This window comes from Wyeomyia smithii, chromosome 1 (assembly GCF_029784165.1).
Source record: "Wyeomyia smithii strain HCP4-BCI-WySm-NY-G18 chromosome 1, ASM2978416v1, whole genome shotgun sequence".
Lineage (NCBI taxonomy): Eukaryota > Metazoa > Arthropoda > Insecta > Diptera > Culicidae > Wyeomyia > Wyeomyia smithii.
The window spans coordinates 133,020,718-133,039,695 of record NC_073694.1 but is presented as its reverse complement, the minus strand read 5'-3'; the positions used below and the strand labels follow the sequence as shown (position 1 = coordinate 133,039,695).

At 45.4% G+C, this 18,978-nt stretch overlaps 2 protein-coding genes across 2 annotated transcripts; both read left to right on the top strand.

Annotated features, from left to right (window-relative positions):
* The first annotated feature begins 9,704 nt into the window (after window positions 1-9,704).
* LOC129717196 (uncharacterized) lies at window positions 9,705-10,722 on the top strand. The gene is made up of 2 exons (XM_055667047.1): window positions 9,705-10,070; window positions 10,213-10,722. The coding sequence occupies exons 1-2, from the start codon at window positions 9,705-9,707 to the stop codon at window positions 10,720-10,722; spliced, it is 876 nt and encodes a 291-aa protein (XP_055523022.1).
* A 154-nt stretch (window positions 10,723-10,876) lies between these two features.
* Window positions 10,877-11,296, top strand: LOC129717195 (uncharacterized). The gene has a single exon (XM_055667046.1). It carries the CDS (start codon window positions 10,877-10,879, stop codon window positions 11,294-11,296), a length of 420 nt encoding a protein of 139 aa, XP_055523021.1.
* The last annotated feature ends 7,682 nt before the right edge of the window (window positions 11,297-18,978 follow it).

The following is an 18,978-nucleotide window of genomic DNA, read 5'->3' as shown; positions in this document are numbered from 1 at the left end:
CATGTGTCCTTTTTTGTGAGAGTTTCCACAATAAAGGCATTTTTGGTCCATGTTACAGAAATAAGATCCATGGCCATATCGTTTACAAGTACGGCATTGGGTGATATGCTTTTCATCTCCGCCAAACTTCCTATAAATTTCCCACTTTACACGCACATTATATAAAGCATGTGCTGTTGGAGCGTTTTTTATAACTAAGAGTTTTTAGAGTTATTCAACTTAGAGTGTATGACTATTAACGCAAGAGAGAGAGAATGAATAAATCAGAAGTAGATGAGTATTGAACGCGCTCGGTTGTGTTTTTATACTACTCGTGAGAATACAGTCCATTTGAACATTTTCGTTAACATTTTGGTTAACATCTACTGAAACTGAAACTAAGACAAATCCTACAACGAAAACCTAAATTAGTCCACTTAGCGGTCAGACTCAGCCTTTCTCATTCAAACTTATTATTTGTAAAAATAGATTTACATAAATGCTTAAATCCAATATAGGTATTTATATTCACTCTTTGGATTCCAAAATATTGATGTAATTGAAGTATAAAATATGAAATTTGACGTAATGTTAGTGCTTAAGAAATAGTGATATAAAAGAAATTACTCTTTATTTCGAACAATTTAATCACGGGCGATACCGGGAACGCTCAAATAGTACGATACCACATTTAAATTATGTTGAGACCATATATATTGATCAAAGCAGGTATAGTTTTGAATAGTCTTTGAATTTCTTTTCTTTCCAAAACTTTTGAACAGCATATCAAATTGTTATGAAGTTTGTTATTTGTAAGTTTGAGATATGACTCGTTTGTATGACACTAGTTAAGTTCAAATAAGTCGTGCAATACTCGAAATAATAGACTTTCGTTGTTTTAACAATTTAATACATAACGGTTGCTTAAGTTTGATTACAATCAAATTTAAAAGGAACGTATAGGGCAGCCAAACTTTGAAACCACGTGTTCAATCATGATTCATCAGTTAACCCTTAACTAGCCCGTTCATCTGATATCAATATTGTTGAAATCGGTTGTATAGTTTCTAAGATGATGAATTTTCGTGATTTTCACATTTCGATATATTACAGACGAAGTTACAGTCCGATTACAGCAAAATTCAATAGGGTGTTATGAGGCAGCTACACCTTTCATTTGACACTAATTTTGTGGAAATCGGTTCAACCAGCTCTGAGAAAAGTGAGTGAGTCCAAGTAGTCTTCGGAATATGTTTCTTTTCATAGCTGAATTTCACATTTTTAAACATAACAGGAAAAGTAATAATCCGTTTGCAAAAACAAATTGATAGGGTCTTATGGGGCAACAAGACCTTCCATATGACACTGATTTTGTGAAAATCGGTCCAGCCATCTCTGAGAAACATGAGTGAGATTAAATAGTCTCCAGAACACGTTTCTTTCCATAACTTCTGAACCACATGTTCAATCTTCAAAAAATTCGAAAGTTAAAGGCTTTTCAGGTAGCCCGTTCATTTGAAACCAATTTTGTTCAAATCGGTTGTGTAGTTTCTGAGATATTGATGTTTCGTGATTTTTACATTTTGATACATAACCTCTGAACTAGAAATCAGATCACAATAAAATTCAATAGGGTCTTATAAGTCAACTGGACATTCTGTGCCGAACACGCATCAGTATCGGATGTGTTTGGTGATCGCTCCGATAGAATATAAAACAAAAGACGCGCGAGTAAGTGTTGGCATTGTTTGCCTGGTCGAGTGAAGGTTCAAGGTCGCCCGCCTTTGTGCAACTGTTTCGCATCGTGGCTGTTTGCTGGTGCGTAAGCCGATTTGGCTGCTAAGTGATTTGTGCTACAGCAGTGGACGAGAATCTCAACACAAAGGAGGAAAAAGAAGAAGCCAACAGTTGACAGCGAGTTGTGTCGCTGTGCTGAGTGATCACACACCCGGCTCGCTGCTGGTGGCTGTTTGGAGCTGCTGTATTGGTGCTGCTGGCTGTAACGGCTGCAGCTTCGACCGTTCGGACAACCAACCCTGCTGAAAGGAGAAGTAAAGAGGTACGTGTTCTGTCGACGCTAGTGCGCTAGATTTAGCGCGATGGATGTAGATCCCTCGCCTCCCGTGCCACCATCCCCGAACCCCTCCGACCCTGTCCCTCCTGCCAACCCTTCCTCTGTTAATTCTCCAGTCCCCCCTCGCCCCAGGCTTTACCCGGACGGATCTCAGGGCAGCTTTACTGTTTTCTTTCGGCCAAAAGCAGGACCGAAATCGAAACCGTTAAACATCCTGCAGATTTCGAAAGACCTGAAAGGAGGGGTACAAGGCCGTGACCGAAATCTCCAAGGTCAGACCCAACAAGCTCCGTGTCGTGGTCAGCGACCTGGAACAGGCCAACGCTATTGCTCGCTCCGAGCTTTTCACACGCGAGTATCGCGTTTATATACCCGCACGAGACGTGGAGATCGACGGTGTCATAACCGATTCGAGTCTGTCGGTCGAGTGTATCTTGGCAAGCGGTTTTGGCTGCTTCAAAAATGCTTTGTATCACGACGTAAAAGTAAAGATCATAGATTGCAAGCAATTGCGGTCTGTGTCTCTTGTCAACGGCACAAAAGTGTACACTCCGTCAGACTCGTTTCGTGTTACGTTTGCCGGATCTGCTCTCCCTAGCCACGTATCGATCGATCGGGTTCGTCTGCCTGTGCGATTGTATGTACCCCGTGTTATGAATTGCACCAATTACAAGCAGCTAGGCCACACAGCCGCCTACTGCTGCAATAAGGTACGATGTAGCAAGTGTGGAGAAACTCATGCGGACGATTCTTGCAGTGTAAATGCTGAAAAATGTATTCACTGCGGGGAAAATCAGCATGAGCTCTCCACATGCCCGGTGTACATGCAGCGCAGAGATAAAATCAAGCGGTCACTTAAGGAGCGTTCAAAGCGATCTTACGCTGAGATGCTGAAGAAGACCGTGACCACTTCTACCATAACATCGAACCCCTTTGATCTGTTGTCCTCTGATGAAACCGATTCTGACGATTCACCAGCGGGAACAACTTATGCCAATCCTGGGGCGTCTAAAAATATTTCCTCTCCTAAACTTCCCCGAAAAGGTCCTAAGATTTCCCAAAGTGAAATGAAAGTTACAAACAAACCAAACAGTGCTGCGGAAAAACCGAAGCAAACTCCTCCTGGGCTTGCAAATTTGAAGTCCCAGAAGGAGTTCCCAGCACTGCCAGGAACATCTAAAACCCCAGTTGTTCCTTTTGCACTCCCAGTTGATGAAACAAACTCTGGATTAGTGAAATTTTCTGACATTGTGGACTGGATTTTTGAAACTTTCAATGTACCCGATCCAATTAAAATTTTTCTTACAGCATTCCTCCCAACAGTTAGATCATTTTTGAAGCAGCTGACTGCCCAATGGCCCCTCCTTGCAGCGATTGTATCCTTCGATGCCTAATTCATCTGCGTATACGAAGGATTCTATCTCTGTCTTACAGTGGAATTGTAGAAGTATTTTACCAAAAATGGATTCATTTAAAGTTTTAATAAATAGAAACAAATGCGATGCATTTTCCCTTTCTGAAACTTGGCTTACTTCAAATATTGATCTCAACTTCCATGGTTTTAATTTAATTCGCCTTGATCGAGACACCCCATATGGAGGAGTACTTTTAGGGATTAAAAAGTGCTATTCTTTCTATCGTATTAACCTCCCCTCGATTCCAGGCATCGAAGTTGTCGCATGTCAATACAAGGTAAAGAGCTTTGTATTGCCTCAATATATATTCCTCCCAGAGCACAGGTTGGGCAACGGTTGCTCTTTGATTTAATAGAACTTCTTCCCTCGCCACGTTTGATTTTGGGAGACTTCAACTCTCATGGTGTGGCTTGGGGTTCCCCCTACAATGATAACCGCTCCTCTTTAATCTATAACCTTTGCGATGACTTCGACATGACTATTTTGAACAACGGTGAAATGACACGTATCCCGAAACCTCCAGCGCGCCCAAGCGCTTTGGATCTATCCTTATGTTCGACGTCGCTACGGTTGGATTGCACATGGAAGGTAATCCTCGATCCTCACGGTAGCGACCATCTGCCTATTCTTATTTCAATTACTAACGGGTCAACTCGCATGCGACCAATTGACATTCCGTATGACCTCACACGGAATGTCGATTGGAAGTTAAAAGAGGAAATGATTTCAAAAGCGGTCGAGTCGATTCAACATCACCCACCACTTGAAGAATACAACCTCCTCGTGGGCTTAATCCTCGACGCCGCATTGCAAGCCCAAACGAAGAAATATCCCGGCGTAACGATCAAAGAGCGGCCTCCAACTCCGTGGTGGGACAAAGAGTGCTCCGATGTCTACACGCAAAGATCCGACGCGTTTTTGGCCTTCCAGAAGGGAGGTATACCCGACGACTATATACGGTATTCGGAGCTTAATACCAAGCTTAAAAGCCTGGCTAAAGCAAAGAAACGCGGATATTGGCGTCGGTTCGTGAACGAGACGTCGAGGGAGACATCGATGAGCACTCTTTGGAACACAGCCCGAAGAATGCGGAATCGCGTAACGGTCAACGAAAGCGAGGAGTCTTCAAGTCGGTGGATATTTGATTTTGCCAGGAAAATATGTCCGGACTCTGTTCCTGCGCAAAACTTTGTTCGCGATACGTCTCCGGGTCACAACGCGATAGAATCACCTTTTACGATGGCAGAATTTTCAGTTGCCCTCCTGTCCTGTAACAATAACGCACCTGGGTAAGATAGAATCAAATTCTACTTGTTGAAGAATCTACCCGGCAATGCCAAGAGGCGCTTGTTAAACTTGTTCAATAAGTTCCTGGAGCAAAACATTGTACCGCAGGATTGGAGGCAAGTGAAGGTGATCGCCATCCAAAAACCAGGGAAACCAGCTTCTGATCACAACTCTTATAGGCCGATTGCAATGCTATCCTGTATCCGGAAATTGATGGAAAAAAATGATACTCCGTCGTTCAGACCACTGGGTCGAATCAAATGGTCTACTATCAGATACTCAATTTGGCTTCCGCCGTGCCAAAGGGACGAATGATTGTCTTGCGTTGCTTTCAACAGATATTCAGCTGGCGTATGCTCGCAAAGAACAAATGGCGTCTGCGTTCTTGGACATTAAGGGGGCTTTTGATTTCGTTTCTATTGACATTCTTTCGGGCAAACTTCACCGACAAGGATTTTCTCCAATTTTGAACAATTTTTTGCACAATTTGCTGTCCGAAAAGCACATGCATTTTACGCACGGCGATTTGGCAACTTTTCGCATTAGCTACATGGGTCTTCCCCAGGGCTCATGTTTAAGCCCCCTTCTTTACAACTTTTATGTAACTGACATCGACGAATGTCTGGCAAATTCATGCACGATAAGACAACTTGCAGACGACAGTGTAATCTCTGTTACAGGAGCCAAAGCTGCCGATTTGCAAGGACCATTGCAAGATACCTTGGACAATTTGTCTGCTTGGGCTTTACAGCTAGGTATCGAATTCTCTCCGGAGAAGACTGAGATAGTAGTTTTTTCTAGGAAGCATGAACCTGCTCAGCTTCAAACACAATTAATGGGTAAAACGATTTCTCAGGTTTTGGTACACAAATATCTTGGTGTCTGGTTCGACTCTAAAAGCACCTGGGGTTGTCACGTGAGGTATCTGATGAAAAAATGTTAACAAAGAGTGAATTTTCTTCGTACAATAACCGGACAATGGTGGGGTGCCCACCCAGGAGACCGTATGAGGCTTTACCAAACAACGATACTGTCTGTTATTGAGTACGGGTGTTTCTGCTTCCGCTCCGCAGCAAACACACATTTGATCAAACTGGAGCGAATACAATATCGTTGTTTGCGTATCGCCTTGGGTTGCATGCAATCGACCCATACGATGAGTTTGGAGATCTTAGCTGGAGTACTACCATTGAAAAACCGCTTCTGGAGCCTGTCTTCTCGTATTCTAATCAAATGTGAGGTCTTGAACCGTCCCGTGATTGAAAATTTTGAAAAGTTAATCGAACTTAATTCTCAAACCCGTTTTATGACATTGTATTTCAATCACATGTCCCATAATATTAACCCTCGAATATTCCAAATCGTGTCGACTTACTGTGTTTTTCGATACATCCATGATAGAAGAAACTCGTGGAATCCCGGATCATTTACGCGTGCAACAAAATTTTTTCCAATAAATATCGAAACATCAACTGCGACAATATGTTCTACACTGACGGAACACTTCTTGATGGGTCCACTGGCTTCGGTATTTTCAATAACAATTTAACCGTCTCCCATAAGCTTGATAATCCTGCTTCTGTTTACGTCGCAGAATTAGCTGCAATTCAGTACACCCTAGGGATTATCGAAAAAATGCTCACGGACCATTATTTCATCTTTACGGACAGTCTCAGTTCCATTGAGGCTCTCCGATCGATGAAAGATGTTAAGCACTCTCCGTATTTCCTGGAGAAAATACGGGAACATCTGAGTGCTTTATCCGAAAAATCGTATCAGATTACCTTAGCGTGGGTCCCTTCTCACTGCTCGATACCGGGCAATGAGAAAGCGGACTCTTTGGCTAAGGTGGGCGCAACAAACGGTGATATTTATGAAAGACCAATTGCCTTTAATGAATTTTTCTCATTTGTACGTCAGAATACGATCATCAGTTGGCAAAATGCTTGGACCAGAGGGGAACTGGGGAGGTGGTTACATTCCATAATCCCCAAGGTGTCGACGAACCCGTGGTTCAAGGGGTTGGATGTAGGTCGGGATTTCATTTGCGTGATGTCCCGGCTTATGTCCAATCACTATAGATTTGACGCGCATCTCCGTCGTGTTGGGCTCGGGGAAAGTGGTATCTGTGCCTGTGGTGAAGGTTATCACGACATAGAGCACGTTGTTTGGTCATGCCCTGTACACCGTGACGCCAGGTCTAAATTAATAGCTTCCCTGCAGGCCGAAGGTAGGCAGTCGGCTGTTCCTGTTTGTGATGTCTTGGCGAGCCGTGACCTATCCTACATGTCCCTTTTATATGTTTTCCTGAAATCCATCCACGCCCCAGTTTAGTCCTACCCCCTTTCGCCTACATCCAACCAAACGACAAGAACACGTTAAGACCCCGGATCCGGAAACAGCAATCAGACCCGCACGATACTCCTAAGGCCCGAGGGAGACAACCCAATATGCCAGTCCGTAATATCTTGGCCCAGCAGCGGGACATGTGCTTACCTATGGCAATGAAAACCATCATACAGTAAACCAGTGCTTTTAATGCAAAATATTATAGCTTTAAGTTACATTTAGTTTCAGCTCGTAGTCGGCAGCGAGGATAAAAAATTTGCTTCTAGTTATTAAGATACTTTAGAAAGTAAACTACCAGATATAATTGGCGCCGTTAAACATTAAATTGTATTTGTGCCGTGTCAAATAAATTATAGATGAACAAAAAAAAAAGTCAACTGGACCTTTCATTTGCAATTAATTTCATTGAAATCGGTTCAGCCATCTCTGAGAAAATCGAGTGAGATTGGAAGAGCGTTACACGCACACACTTACATGCAAAAAATGCTCAGCTCGTCGAACTGAGTCGAGTGATATACGACATTCGGCCCTTTTGAGCACTTTTATACCTTTAGTTTTTGCAGTGATTGCTATACCTTTCTAGGAGAAAGGCAAAAAGTGAAATGATAGAAATGACTTTTTATTTCAACTTCAATCCTGAGCAAGGCCGCAAACATTGAAATAGTTCAATATCAAATTTAAATGATGTTGAGGCCACATAATTTGATCGTAGCTATAGTTATAAACCGTCTGCGGGTTGCGTTTCTTTCTATAACTTTCAAACCACATGTTTAAACATTATGAAATTCATTGTTTAAGGGTTTAAAAGGCCATTAATTAGAATTCAACTATGTTCATAGCTTCTGAGATATAAAAGCGATTTTTACATTCTGACGCAGCGCCAAAACTCAAAGTTTGATTACAATGGGATTCAATAGCAACCTAAGCGGCAAATAGACCCTTCATTTGACACCAAGATAGAAAGAATCGGTCAGACCATCTCTGAGCAAAGTGAGTGCGAAAAAAGGTGCACATACACACGTACACACCCACACACAAACATATACACCTATACATGCATATATGCAGAAAATGCTCGATTTGTTGAACTGAGTCGAGTAGTATATGACATTCGGCCATTTGGATCACTTTTCTACCTTTTAATTAGCCAAGCCAGTGATCGTTGGGAGAAAGTCAATATGTTTACTTTCATTATGTGATTTCACATTTTTATAAACAACGGACAAAGTTACAATCCGATTACAATGAAATTCAATAGCAACCTATGGGGCAACTAGACCTCTCATTTGACACTAATTTTGTGAAAATCGGTTTAGCCATCTCAAAGAAAAATGAGTGAGTTTAAACAACCTCAGGATAACTTTTCTTTACATAACTTTTGAACCATACGTTCAATCATGACGAAATTTTAAAGTTAAGGGTTTTGTAGACAGCCCGATCATTTGAAACCAGTTTTATTGAAATCGTTTATGTGGTTTCTGAGATATTGATGTTTCGTAATTTTTACATTTTGATACATAACCTCTAAACTAAAAATCCGATTACAATGAAATTCAATAGCAACCTATGGCGCAACTAGACCTTTCATTTGCAAGTAATTTTATGAAAATCGGTCCAACCATCTCTGAGAAAAGTGAGTGAGAAAAAAACATTGCACATACACACACACACACATACACACATACATACATACAGAAAATGCTCAGTTCGTCGAAAGGGGTAGAGTGGTATATGACATTCGGCCATTGGGACCACTTTTATACATTTGGTTTTTACAGTGATTGCTATACCTTTCTAGGAGAAAGGCAAAAAGAAGCACCCAAAGCTAACTCTCACTAGCGGTTCTGTTTTATTTTCGAATGTTGAAAATAAACAGGATACATTACTGGCCACGACCGTAGCGACTATCATTGGCCCTGGTTTTAAATCATCAACATGCAGGGCTGTGCTAGATTCAGCTTCACATAAGCATTTCATCACCGAGGCACTTGTGTTAAAACTTGTATTAAAACAGAAGCGAATCAATTACACCATTATCGGATTTGGTGGTAATCGAATGACGATTCAGTTCAAGGTGCACGCTCGAATCAAATCCAGAATAAATGAATATGTTTCACCATGCTTGGAATTTTTGGTGGTGAATAAAATAACAGGACAAATTCCTGTACAATGCATCGATCCAATGCGACTGAAGATTCCTGATAATATCGAGTTAGCGGATCCATCATTTAATGTGCCCGTTCAGGTCGAAATCCTGATTGGATCTGGTTCGTTCTTCAAGTAGATCAAAGGTCGACAGTTGAACCTGGAAGATCATATGCCGGCAGTGCAGGAAACTCAGCTCGGTTGGATTGTAAGCGGCGTTATTTCAACCAATCACGTTGGTGTTATGTGGAACTTTAACAGAAAACGATGTGGGTAAATTGCTTGAAAAATTATGGCATTTCGACTCTTACGATGAGAGGCCGGTAAATTCATATTCCTCGGAAGATGCTTGTGTTGCACATTTTTTGGATACACATCGACGTGATGATCATGGCAGATTCGTTGTTCGACTGCCTTTCAACTCGGCTAAAGAACAGTTAGGCGATTCTCGAGAGATGGCCAAGAAAAGGTTTTTGGCTGTGGAACGACGATTGGACAGAGATTTATCTCTCAAGACGCAGTACATTGCCTTTATGAGAGAGTACGAACAGATGAACCATATGGCAGAAGTTACACCTTCGGTTGACGAAATGCCTTCAGATGCATTTTACCTCCCACACCACTGTGTGCTAAAGCCAATGAGCACTACCGCAAAGTTACGGGTAGTTTTTGACGGCTCAGCTGAATCATCTAGTGATGTTTCAATTAATCAAGCGCAAATTGTTGGTCCTACCATACAGAATGATTTAATATCTATCCTCCTGAAATTTCGTTCGTTTCGATATGCGTTGAGTGCTGATATACCAAAAATGTATCGACAGGTAGAGGTCCATCCTTGATACTTGTTTCCAAAGGATTTTCTGGAGGGAATCTAGAGACCATCAATTGAAGGTTTATAATCTGCGAACGGTCACATACGGACTAGCTTCATCGCCGTTTCTGGCAACAATTGCATTACGACAGCTTGCTTATGACAAGGAACAACTATATCCGCTGGCGGCAAAGGCAGTAAAAAATCCTTTCTACATCGACGATATGCTTTCAGGGGCTGATTCGGAAGAAGAAGCAATCGAACTATTGCAGCAGGTTAGGGATATGCTGCATAGTGGTGGATACGATGTTCATAAGGTGTGCTCGAATTCTTCTGCTGTACTGCAGGAACCTGAGGACAAACGAGAAAGGATTAATAAAATCGACGATCCAGAAATCAATATGTTAATGAAGACGTTGGGAATCGTATGGGATCCAACGACCGACAATTTTACGATTTCTTTGCCCAAGATGCAGGTGTCGCAGCCATCGCAGTTAACTAAAAGAATTTTGCTTAGCGAAATTTCGAGGATTTTTGATCCACTCGGCTTTTTAGGTCCAGTTTTGACGACGGCGAAACTAGTTATGCGGGAAGTTTGGATGCTTCACTTAAAATGGGATGAAGTGCTTCGCACTTGCGAGCTTCTGGTTAGAGTTTCGTGATCAACTGGAACATGTTGAAGGCATCAAGATACCACGTTGTGTACTAAGTGGAAAACCTTTGAATTTAGAGCTGCACGGTTTCGCAGACGCGTCTGATCTGGCATACGGTGCTTGCCTCTACGCATGTTCAATTATGAATGACGGCCAAGCTAAAATGAAACTAATTTGTAGTAAGTCGCGTATCTTACCGAAAAAACAGAAGAGTGGAAAGGAATTTACAACACCGAGAGCGGAGTTGCAGGCAGCATTAATGTTGTCCCGCTTAGTTGTAAAAATAGTTGAGGCGCTGGAAGTGAAGTTTTCCTCCATTATTCTTTGGAGCGATTCACAAATCGTCCTGTGCTGGATACGAAAACCTCCGGAAGCATTGCAAGTTTTTGTTGCTAACCGCGTGAAGTTGATTCAATCTCTGACTGATGAGTACATTTGGCGTTACATTCCTTCCAAATCGAATCCCGCAGACTTGATTTCGCGCGGTGTTCAACCGCAATTGTTACCGAATCTTGAGATGTGGTGGAGCGGTCCGTCGATCTTGAAACAGGCTGATTGTGAGCTATCGTCTGAAACAGGCTGATTGTGAGCTATCGTCGCCTCCCTTAGTTTCCGATGTAGATTTACCAGAGCTTCGAAAAACAGTTCTTGTATGGTCGAGACTACAGACGGTGTTTTAAACAGATACGTAAAGAGTGAGGTCGAAAACTCCAAGTGAACCGTCAAATCGAGGCTCCAAGTGTGCAAAGTAAACAAACTCATGCGTGTTACTTTTTGTGCAGAATGTATGTTGCAATCAGTATAAATTCTGTGAATCCCGTGCAATTATGGTTCCAACATAAAATGTGTTCGTCATGCTCATATTATGAGTGATGCATTGAAAATTAAATAACTATATGAACAAGCATTGAAACTCAGTAGTATATCCTTACAATGTTTCGAAATTTCATTACACTTTCTAGTGCGTATATGCAAAGTCACGCGAAAATAATTGTGGTTGCCAGAACTGTTTAAAATAGAATATTAGCAAAGGGTTGCCATTTTTACTGCTTTTCTCTTTGCGTATCTCTTTATAACACAGTCTCTAGTCGAGACAGCCAAAGAGAATGAAAATGCTTGACACAATCAGCGCCATCAGCAGATTTTCGATTATGCAGCGCAGCATGGCCTACGTTGTTCGTTATACCGATTATATCACGAGCGGAAGAGAAGTCCTTACAAAGGGGTTACTTACAGCTGACGAAATGAACCGAGCAATGTTACTTATTGTACGGCTAGTTCAAAATGAATGCTTCGCTACTGAAATAAGGGCTTTGAAGAAAGAGAAATATTTTGAACATCCACTAAAATGCCTAAATCCTTTTTTCGACGAAAATGATAAGATTCTCCGTGTAGGTGGACGCATTAAAAATGCTGTTATTATACGATAGCAAGCATCAAATGTTGCTTCCACAGAAACATCCTAAGTAATTTACACATTGGACAACGTTCATTACTTGCAGTAATTCGACAGCAATTTTGGCCGTTACGGGCAAAGGCTACGATTCGGAAGATTATACACCAGTGTACACCATGTTATTTTTTTTTTAAAGGTGGCGGGGAAATCTGCAAACAGACACCTGAGAAGAGAACTCAGGGTGTGGGGATGAGACTAGGGGAGAGATGCTGGGGTAGTTACACTCGCCCAGGCACCTACTGATCACTCTCCCGACCCACTAAAACCCCTCCAGTCTCCAGCCCTGGTCTTCCCGGAACGACGGTTGAGTATTACGTCGGGGAGTGGCTTTTGTGCGTGATGCACCCTCTTTACTCTTGTAACCTCCTAGCTAACTACCTGGTGACTGGTAATTAGCTACCACTGGCGTGTTGGTGGTTGACCCGCCACACACGTTGCAGCTCCAGGACAATCTGAGAGACGGCCGCACAGACCGCGTTTCAGATGTCCAGGTCGTCGCACATCCTCCGGACTAGATTGTCCGGAGTAGTGCCAGGCCCGCTCACAGCCATCATGTCGCTCCTCGCTCTTACGAAAAGGGGGCATACGAAGAAGACATGCTCAGCAGTCTCCTCTTCCTCAAAGCACTCGGGACACATGGGGGACCCCGCGTGTCCGAACCTGTGCAGATATTGCCTGAAACAACCATGGCCTGACATGATTTGTGTCAGGTGGAAGTTCACTTCACCATGTCGTCTCCCGACCCAGCCGGATATCTCCGGTATGAGTCGGTGCGTCCATCTGCCCTTTGTGGAGTTGGACCATTCCCGCTGCCAGCGGAGCATCGAGAATGACCTTCTGGTACCTCGTATGCCCCTTGTGTCACGTTGGTCGAAATACTCTCTGTCCTCCTTGATGGCGATGCTGATAGGCATCATGCCGGAAAAAAAAAACACAGATTGCATCGTATAACACCGTACGATACGCACTCGCAACTCCCAGGCATATGAGCCTGTAGGTACTTTCCAGTTTATCACGGTAACTGTTAGTACCTAGCCCACCATACCTAAGTATAAACGAAACCACGCTGGCAAGAAGTCTTCGCTTGCTGCCATAAACCGCTGAGCTATTGGACATCATACGTGATAGTGCTGTAATAGCCGATGAGGCCCTCTTACAGGCATAGTCGACTTGACTCCCGAACGTGAGCTTGTCATCCACTATAACCCCCAAAAGCTTCAGGGATCGCTTCGAGGTGATGGTGCAGTCTCCGACTCTGACCACCGCCTGTTGCTCCGATTTACGGTTGTTCACAACCGTGACCTCCGTCTTATGATGCGCGAGCTCCAGTTTCCTGTAGCGCATCCAGTCCTCGACCTTGCGTATACAGTGCGCGGCCGTCAACTCGACCTCCTCGATAGACTCGCCGTAAACCTCCAGCGTTATGTCGTCTGCAAAGCCGACGATCATAACCCCTAAAGGGAACTTGAGTTTCAACACTCCGTCATACATGACATTCCACAACACCGGGCCCAGGATAGAACCTTGCGGAACTCCTGCGGTAATTGGGACGCACTTCTGACCCTCCTCCGTGTCGTAAACAAGTACTCGATTCTGGAAGTAATTTTCCAGTATCTTGTACAGCGACACCGGTACATGGATGCTCCTGAGCGCGAGCGCTATGGAGTCCCAACTGGCACTATTGAACGCATTCATCACGTCAAGCGTGACGATTGCGCAGTAACGTATAACCCTTCTCTTGCGCTGGATTGCTACCTCCGCCGTCTTGATGACGGAAGAGATTGCATCCAGCGTGGACCTGCCCTTCCGGAAGCCGAACTGGTTACTTGCCAGACCGTGTACACCCTCCGTGTACCTCAGCCGTCTGTTGAGGATGATCCTCTCAAGCACCTTGCCCGCGGTGTCCAGCAGGCAGATAGGCCTATATGCCGATGGGTCCCCTGGCGGTTTCCCAGCCTTCGGCAATAAGACCAGTCTCTGCCGCTTCCACCTGTCCGGAAAGAGACAGTCATCCAGGCACCTCTGCATGACTGCCCTGAACAGCCCGGGGGCCATTTTTATCGCCAGCCTGATCGCCAGGTTAGGGATACCATCCGGTCCCGGTGCCTTGCTCACCTTTAGGGATTTGGCGATCACGATGAGTTCCTCATTCGTAACCCTTGCCTCCTCCCCTGCCTCTACACGGCTGTCGTCGCCCACGGATTGGATGCTCGGCTGGTTGGCCGACCATCCCTGGTCTATGTCTGAGATACTGGAACGTCGGACGTGAGACTCGACCGCCGGAGGCCAAGGACTTGGCTCGTGGCGCGGAAAGAGTCCCTCGATGATACGCTCCAGCATCGCTGGTGATCGCTCTGCAGGCGCCAGCGCGCCTTTAGTCTTGGCCATTACGATCCTGTAGGCGTCACCCCACGGATTTGTATTGGCACTCGCACATAGCCTATCGAAGCAGGCCCTCTTGCTGGCCTTTATCGCACTCTTTAGCATCGGTCTTGTCGAACTGAATGCTGCGCGGCGCTCTGTCCTTTCTTCTTCGTATCGCGCACGCTGCATCCTCCGTCTTGCACAGAGGCACGCACTGCGAAGGTCGGCTATCGCGTCCGTCCACCAGTAAACCGGTGGCTTCCCATTCCTAGGTTGGCGAGTCCTAGGCTTGGTGGCGTCGCACGCCCGCGATAGCATAGCAACTAGTTGGTCATCAGTCGGGCGGATCCAACTGCCCCCCTCGCGCTCCCTTCTCATTGCCTCTTCGAATACCTCGGCATCAAAGTGCGATGTCTTCCACCCGCGAACGGTCGGAGTGTTGGCTCTACCCGTCGCTTGCCGCCTCTCATTGTTGTCTACACTATAACAGACCGCCTGGTGGTCGCTATTAGTGTAGCCATCGTCTACCCTCCGGTTCTTGATCAGTCCTGGGCTGGAGAACGTCACGTCGATGATCGACTCCGCACCATTTCTGCTAAATGTACTTTTGTTCCCAACGTTGGCCAGATCTAGGTTGAGGTTTGCCAAAGCCCCCAACAGGATTTGGCCCCTCGGGTTCGTGAAGCGACTTCCCCACTCAACAGCCCAAGCGTTGAAGTCGCCCGCCACCACGCGTTAGCTCCATGGATATGAGGTCGACCATCTGGGTGAACCTTTCGGTAGACCAACGTGGCGGAGCATAACAACTGCAGTAGAACACTCCGTTCACCTTAGCAACTACGTACCCTCCTTCTGAGGTTGCGACAACCTCCTGAACCGGGAACTTGCTCGTCGTACATATGGCCGCCATACTTGACTTATCCGCAACCCAGTTACCGTTCCGGGAGGGATGCGGTAAGGATCCGATATGATGGCGATGTCCGACAACGACTCAGTGGCTGCTTGGTGTAGCAGCTGCTGAGCCGCGAAGCAATGGTTCAGGTTCAGTTGCGTCACCCTTACGCCCGTGGTTTCGCAGCCGGCTTACCGGCTGGGCACCTGGGGCCTCCCATGAAGTGTTTGGCGTCCCGTTTCCCGGAGCATACCATGCACTTGGGAGACTCCCCACAGTCCTTTGCTTTATCGCCTGCACCTCCACTCGCCTGCACAGCTGGCTCCTATCGGGCCCCTTGCAGGTCCAGGACTTATGTCTGCCCTCGAAGCACCGGAAGCAAATGGCTGGTTGCTGTAGTATGCCCAGAGGACATACAGACCAGCCGACCTTCAACTTGCCCTCTTTCAGGGCCAGGTTAGCGTCCGCCGACGGTAGTCGGAAGGTAGCTATCTGGGTCCTCGCCGGACCTTTGCGGAGGCGGATTGACTCCTTAGCCACCTCCACCCCGCACTTCGCTTTTAGGGCTTGTGCAATGTCGCACCCCTCAGTGATTTCGTCCAGGTTTTTAAGCTGGAGAGTCACTTCTGAGGTGAGTGCCCGAACTTGCACCTCCTTCCCTAGGACCTTTTCAGCTACCGTTTTGTAGGTAGCCCTTCTTGTTCTTGGCGTCCTTCCGGAGCTCAAGTATCATCTCGCCAGTGCGAGATCGGCGGAAACTCCGCACATCCGCCCCCAGATCCTTGAGCTGGGTTTCCCCCCTCATCTTCTTCAAGACTTCTGAGTACTTCGACCCATCCGTCTTGAGTATGAGGGCATCACCCCTACTCCGCGCCTTTTTGTCCTTTTTTGGTCCTCTGGCCGCTCCGCCATCATGTCGCGTCGCCCCTTCCCGACGCTTCCTACCCTCTACGGTAGTCCAAGGGTTGCCCGTAGCCTCCACCGTTTCCCCCGAGGACTGCCTCGTTCGCTTAGCGACCTGCCCCGTGGAGCAGACCGACGCGAACGAGGGGGCGTCTGTCTGCACCTCTTTAGATGCAGTCGCCCTCCCGGTTCGGCCGCTTTCTCGGCCGCCTTCACCCGAGCTACGAGTTCTTCGTGCTCCTTTTTGGCTTCATCAATGGTGTTCCGAAGCAGGAGGAGGCTCTGCTTCAGGTCACCAGCGATGTTTCGCCTGTTCGCCAAGAACTCGATTATGGCATCATATGGTTGTTCAGACAGCGCCGCCACTCTTGGCCGCGTGTCCATACACCTTTCGACGGCCTTGACTAGCAAGGGACCGTCTACCGAGATGTCTGGTGTGGACACCGACGAATTCGCCGTTTTTCCACCTCCAGACTTCGCCGCATCCGTCTCCGCCTTCTTCTGTGGAGACCGCTGGATGCCACCTCGTGCGAAGGGATTTTGTAATCCCTCCGCACTCGTCTCTTTCGTTTTGATTGCGTTCATCTTGATGTTAAATGGGTCCCCCTTCCAGCCGCTATCCTTGTCCATGGTGGAGTAGTCGCCAATGTGGTCCCATGGTGGTCTATGCCGAAGCAGTGAGGTCATGGCTAGGGTAAGCAGTCATAGCGCCTTATGGGCAACTATGACTCCACCGACCGGCGCAAGTCAGGAACAACCATCTAATCCTACTACTGGAAGGCTTGCCAGGTTTTATGGGACGGAGACCCCTGCACCGGGTACCACCTCGCCATTTCAAGCCGTTGTCACACGACTTTACTAAGGGAGCTCGATGCAGGTGCCAGCCCGAGGACGCGGTACCATTCCGAAATCCAGCTCATATCCGTTCACTACGCTGCCAGTTGCCATAATCGGGAGCGGGTCTATTTGCTCCGTCAGAGGTGCTTTCGGGTGATTGTGGCTTTTGCGAGGAGTCGACTGTCCCTGGTCCGACGCTCAGCACCCCTAGGCGACCTCCCGCTGCTTGTCCGGGACTGTTCGGTACTGTCAGTGGTCACGCCTGTATTGTGCGCCCTCGACGATCCCCATACGTCGACCCGTGGTGGCATGCAGCTCTGCCTTGTTATAGATTATGTCCAAAACGAGCTACGCAGCTGATGGGTGATTTACCGGAGTATAGAGTGCAGCCAAATCATGTTTTTGAAGTTGTTGGAATTGATTTCGCTGGACCTTTTAATTTAAAATCGTTGGCCTCTATTAGAAAGCCGGTGTTGACGAAAGGATATGTGTGTTTATTTGTGTGTATGGCCGTAAGAGCTATTCACCTTGAAGCCGTTTCGAGTCTTTCTACGGAGGCGTTCTTGGGAGCACTGCAAAGATTTGTAGGAAGAAGAGGTTTGCCACGAAAAATACTTTCGGACAATGCAACCAATTTCACCGGTGCCAATAATGAGTTAAATCATTTGGCAAATTTGTTCGGTACAGAAGTGCATAAGAGAAAATTGAACGAGTTTTGCATATTAAGAAACAATGAATGGTCTTTTATCCCTCCCTGAAGTCCTCATTTTGGAGCGATATGGGAAGCTGGGGTAAAGTCGGTAAAGTTTCATCTACGACCAGTTTTATCTGCACATAATTTGACATACGAGTTCAGCTCGGTCTTAGTGCAGATAGAGGCGATACTCCACTCGAGACCATTGACGCCTTCTTTAGATGATCCTAATGACGTTACCGCTTTAACACCTCGGAATTCCAAGCCATTGCTGAGCCATCTTACGCACATCTCAACATTGGTAGACTTTCGCGATCGCAAATGCTGCAGAACATCTAACAGTCATTTTGGAAAACTTGGTCAAATGACTATCTTCAGGAAATGCAACAGTGACAGAAGGACTTCAATATTCACAAATTTCAAGTGGGTTCTTTGTAGAACGACAATCTGCCACCATTGCAGTAGATTTGGCGCGAATTACTGAACTACATCCTGGCAAGAGTGGTCACGTTCGAGTTGTTAGTTTGCGTACAAATGATTCGACGATCAAACGAGCTGTAAAGAATATATGTTTGTTACCTATGGATGGAGAAAAAAGGGTTTAATTGAAGTGTTCTCATTTCAATGGCCGGGAAGATGTTGGAGCGTTTTTTATAACTTAGAGTTTTTAGAATTATCTAGCTAATAAGCGGCATTCGCCTCTACGGCCAATTTGATAGGTAACTTCAACGTCAGAAACAAACATTGAAAGTTCCTTTTTGAAAATATTAAATTCAGAAGAAATAATTACCACAATAGGTAGAACTTTCTCCTTTTTGAAAGAATTGACATTTTGTATAGTACTATACTAATAACTTCCATTTCACCGGCTTCTTGCTCAGGCGAAGAATTGAGCAACATTATGTTGTTTACGTGTACCATTCTCGTGATAGAACACTAGAAATTGCTTTAAAGTTTTCTGCAATCTAGTTCCAACTACATATATCATGATGCTTTTGAAAAACGATAATGTTACATGTCGCATATTATTGTTTCACAAATGTTTTCTTTTAAAAAAGCAACCTAGCGATGAAAATGTATAGCAACATCATGTTGAACCATATATTTGCTAAAATTACC

What these genes read in the sequence shown, in the direction of transcription:
- LOC129717196 (XM_055667047.1), top strand. Translation starts at nt 9,705, where the DNA reads ATGGCCAAGAAAAGGTTTTTGGCTGTGGAACGACGATTGGACAGAGAT. An exon ending in TACCAAAAATGTATCGACAG is followed by an intron (nt 10,071 to 10,212) that starts GTAGAGGTCCAT and finishes GCATTACGACAG; the next exon opens with CTTGCTTATGACAAGGAACA.
- LOC129717195 (XM_055667046.1), top strand. Translation starts at nt 10,877, where the DNA reads ATGAAACTAATTTGTAGTAAGTCGCGTATCTTACCGAAAAAACAGAAG.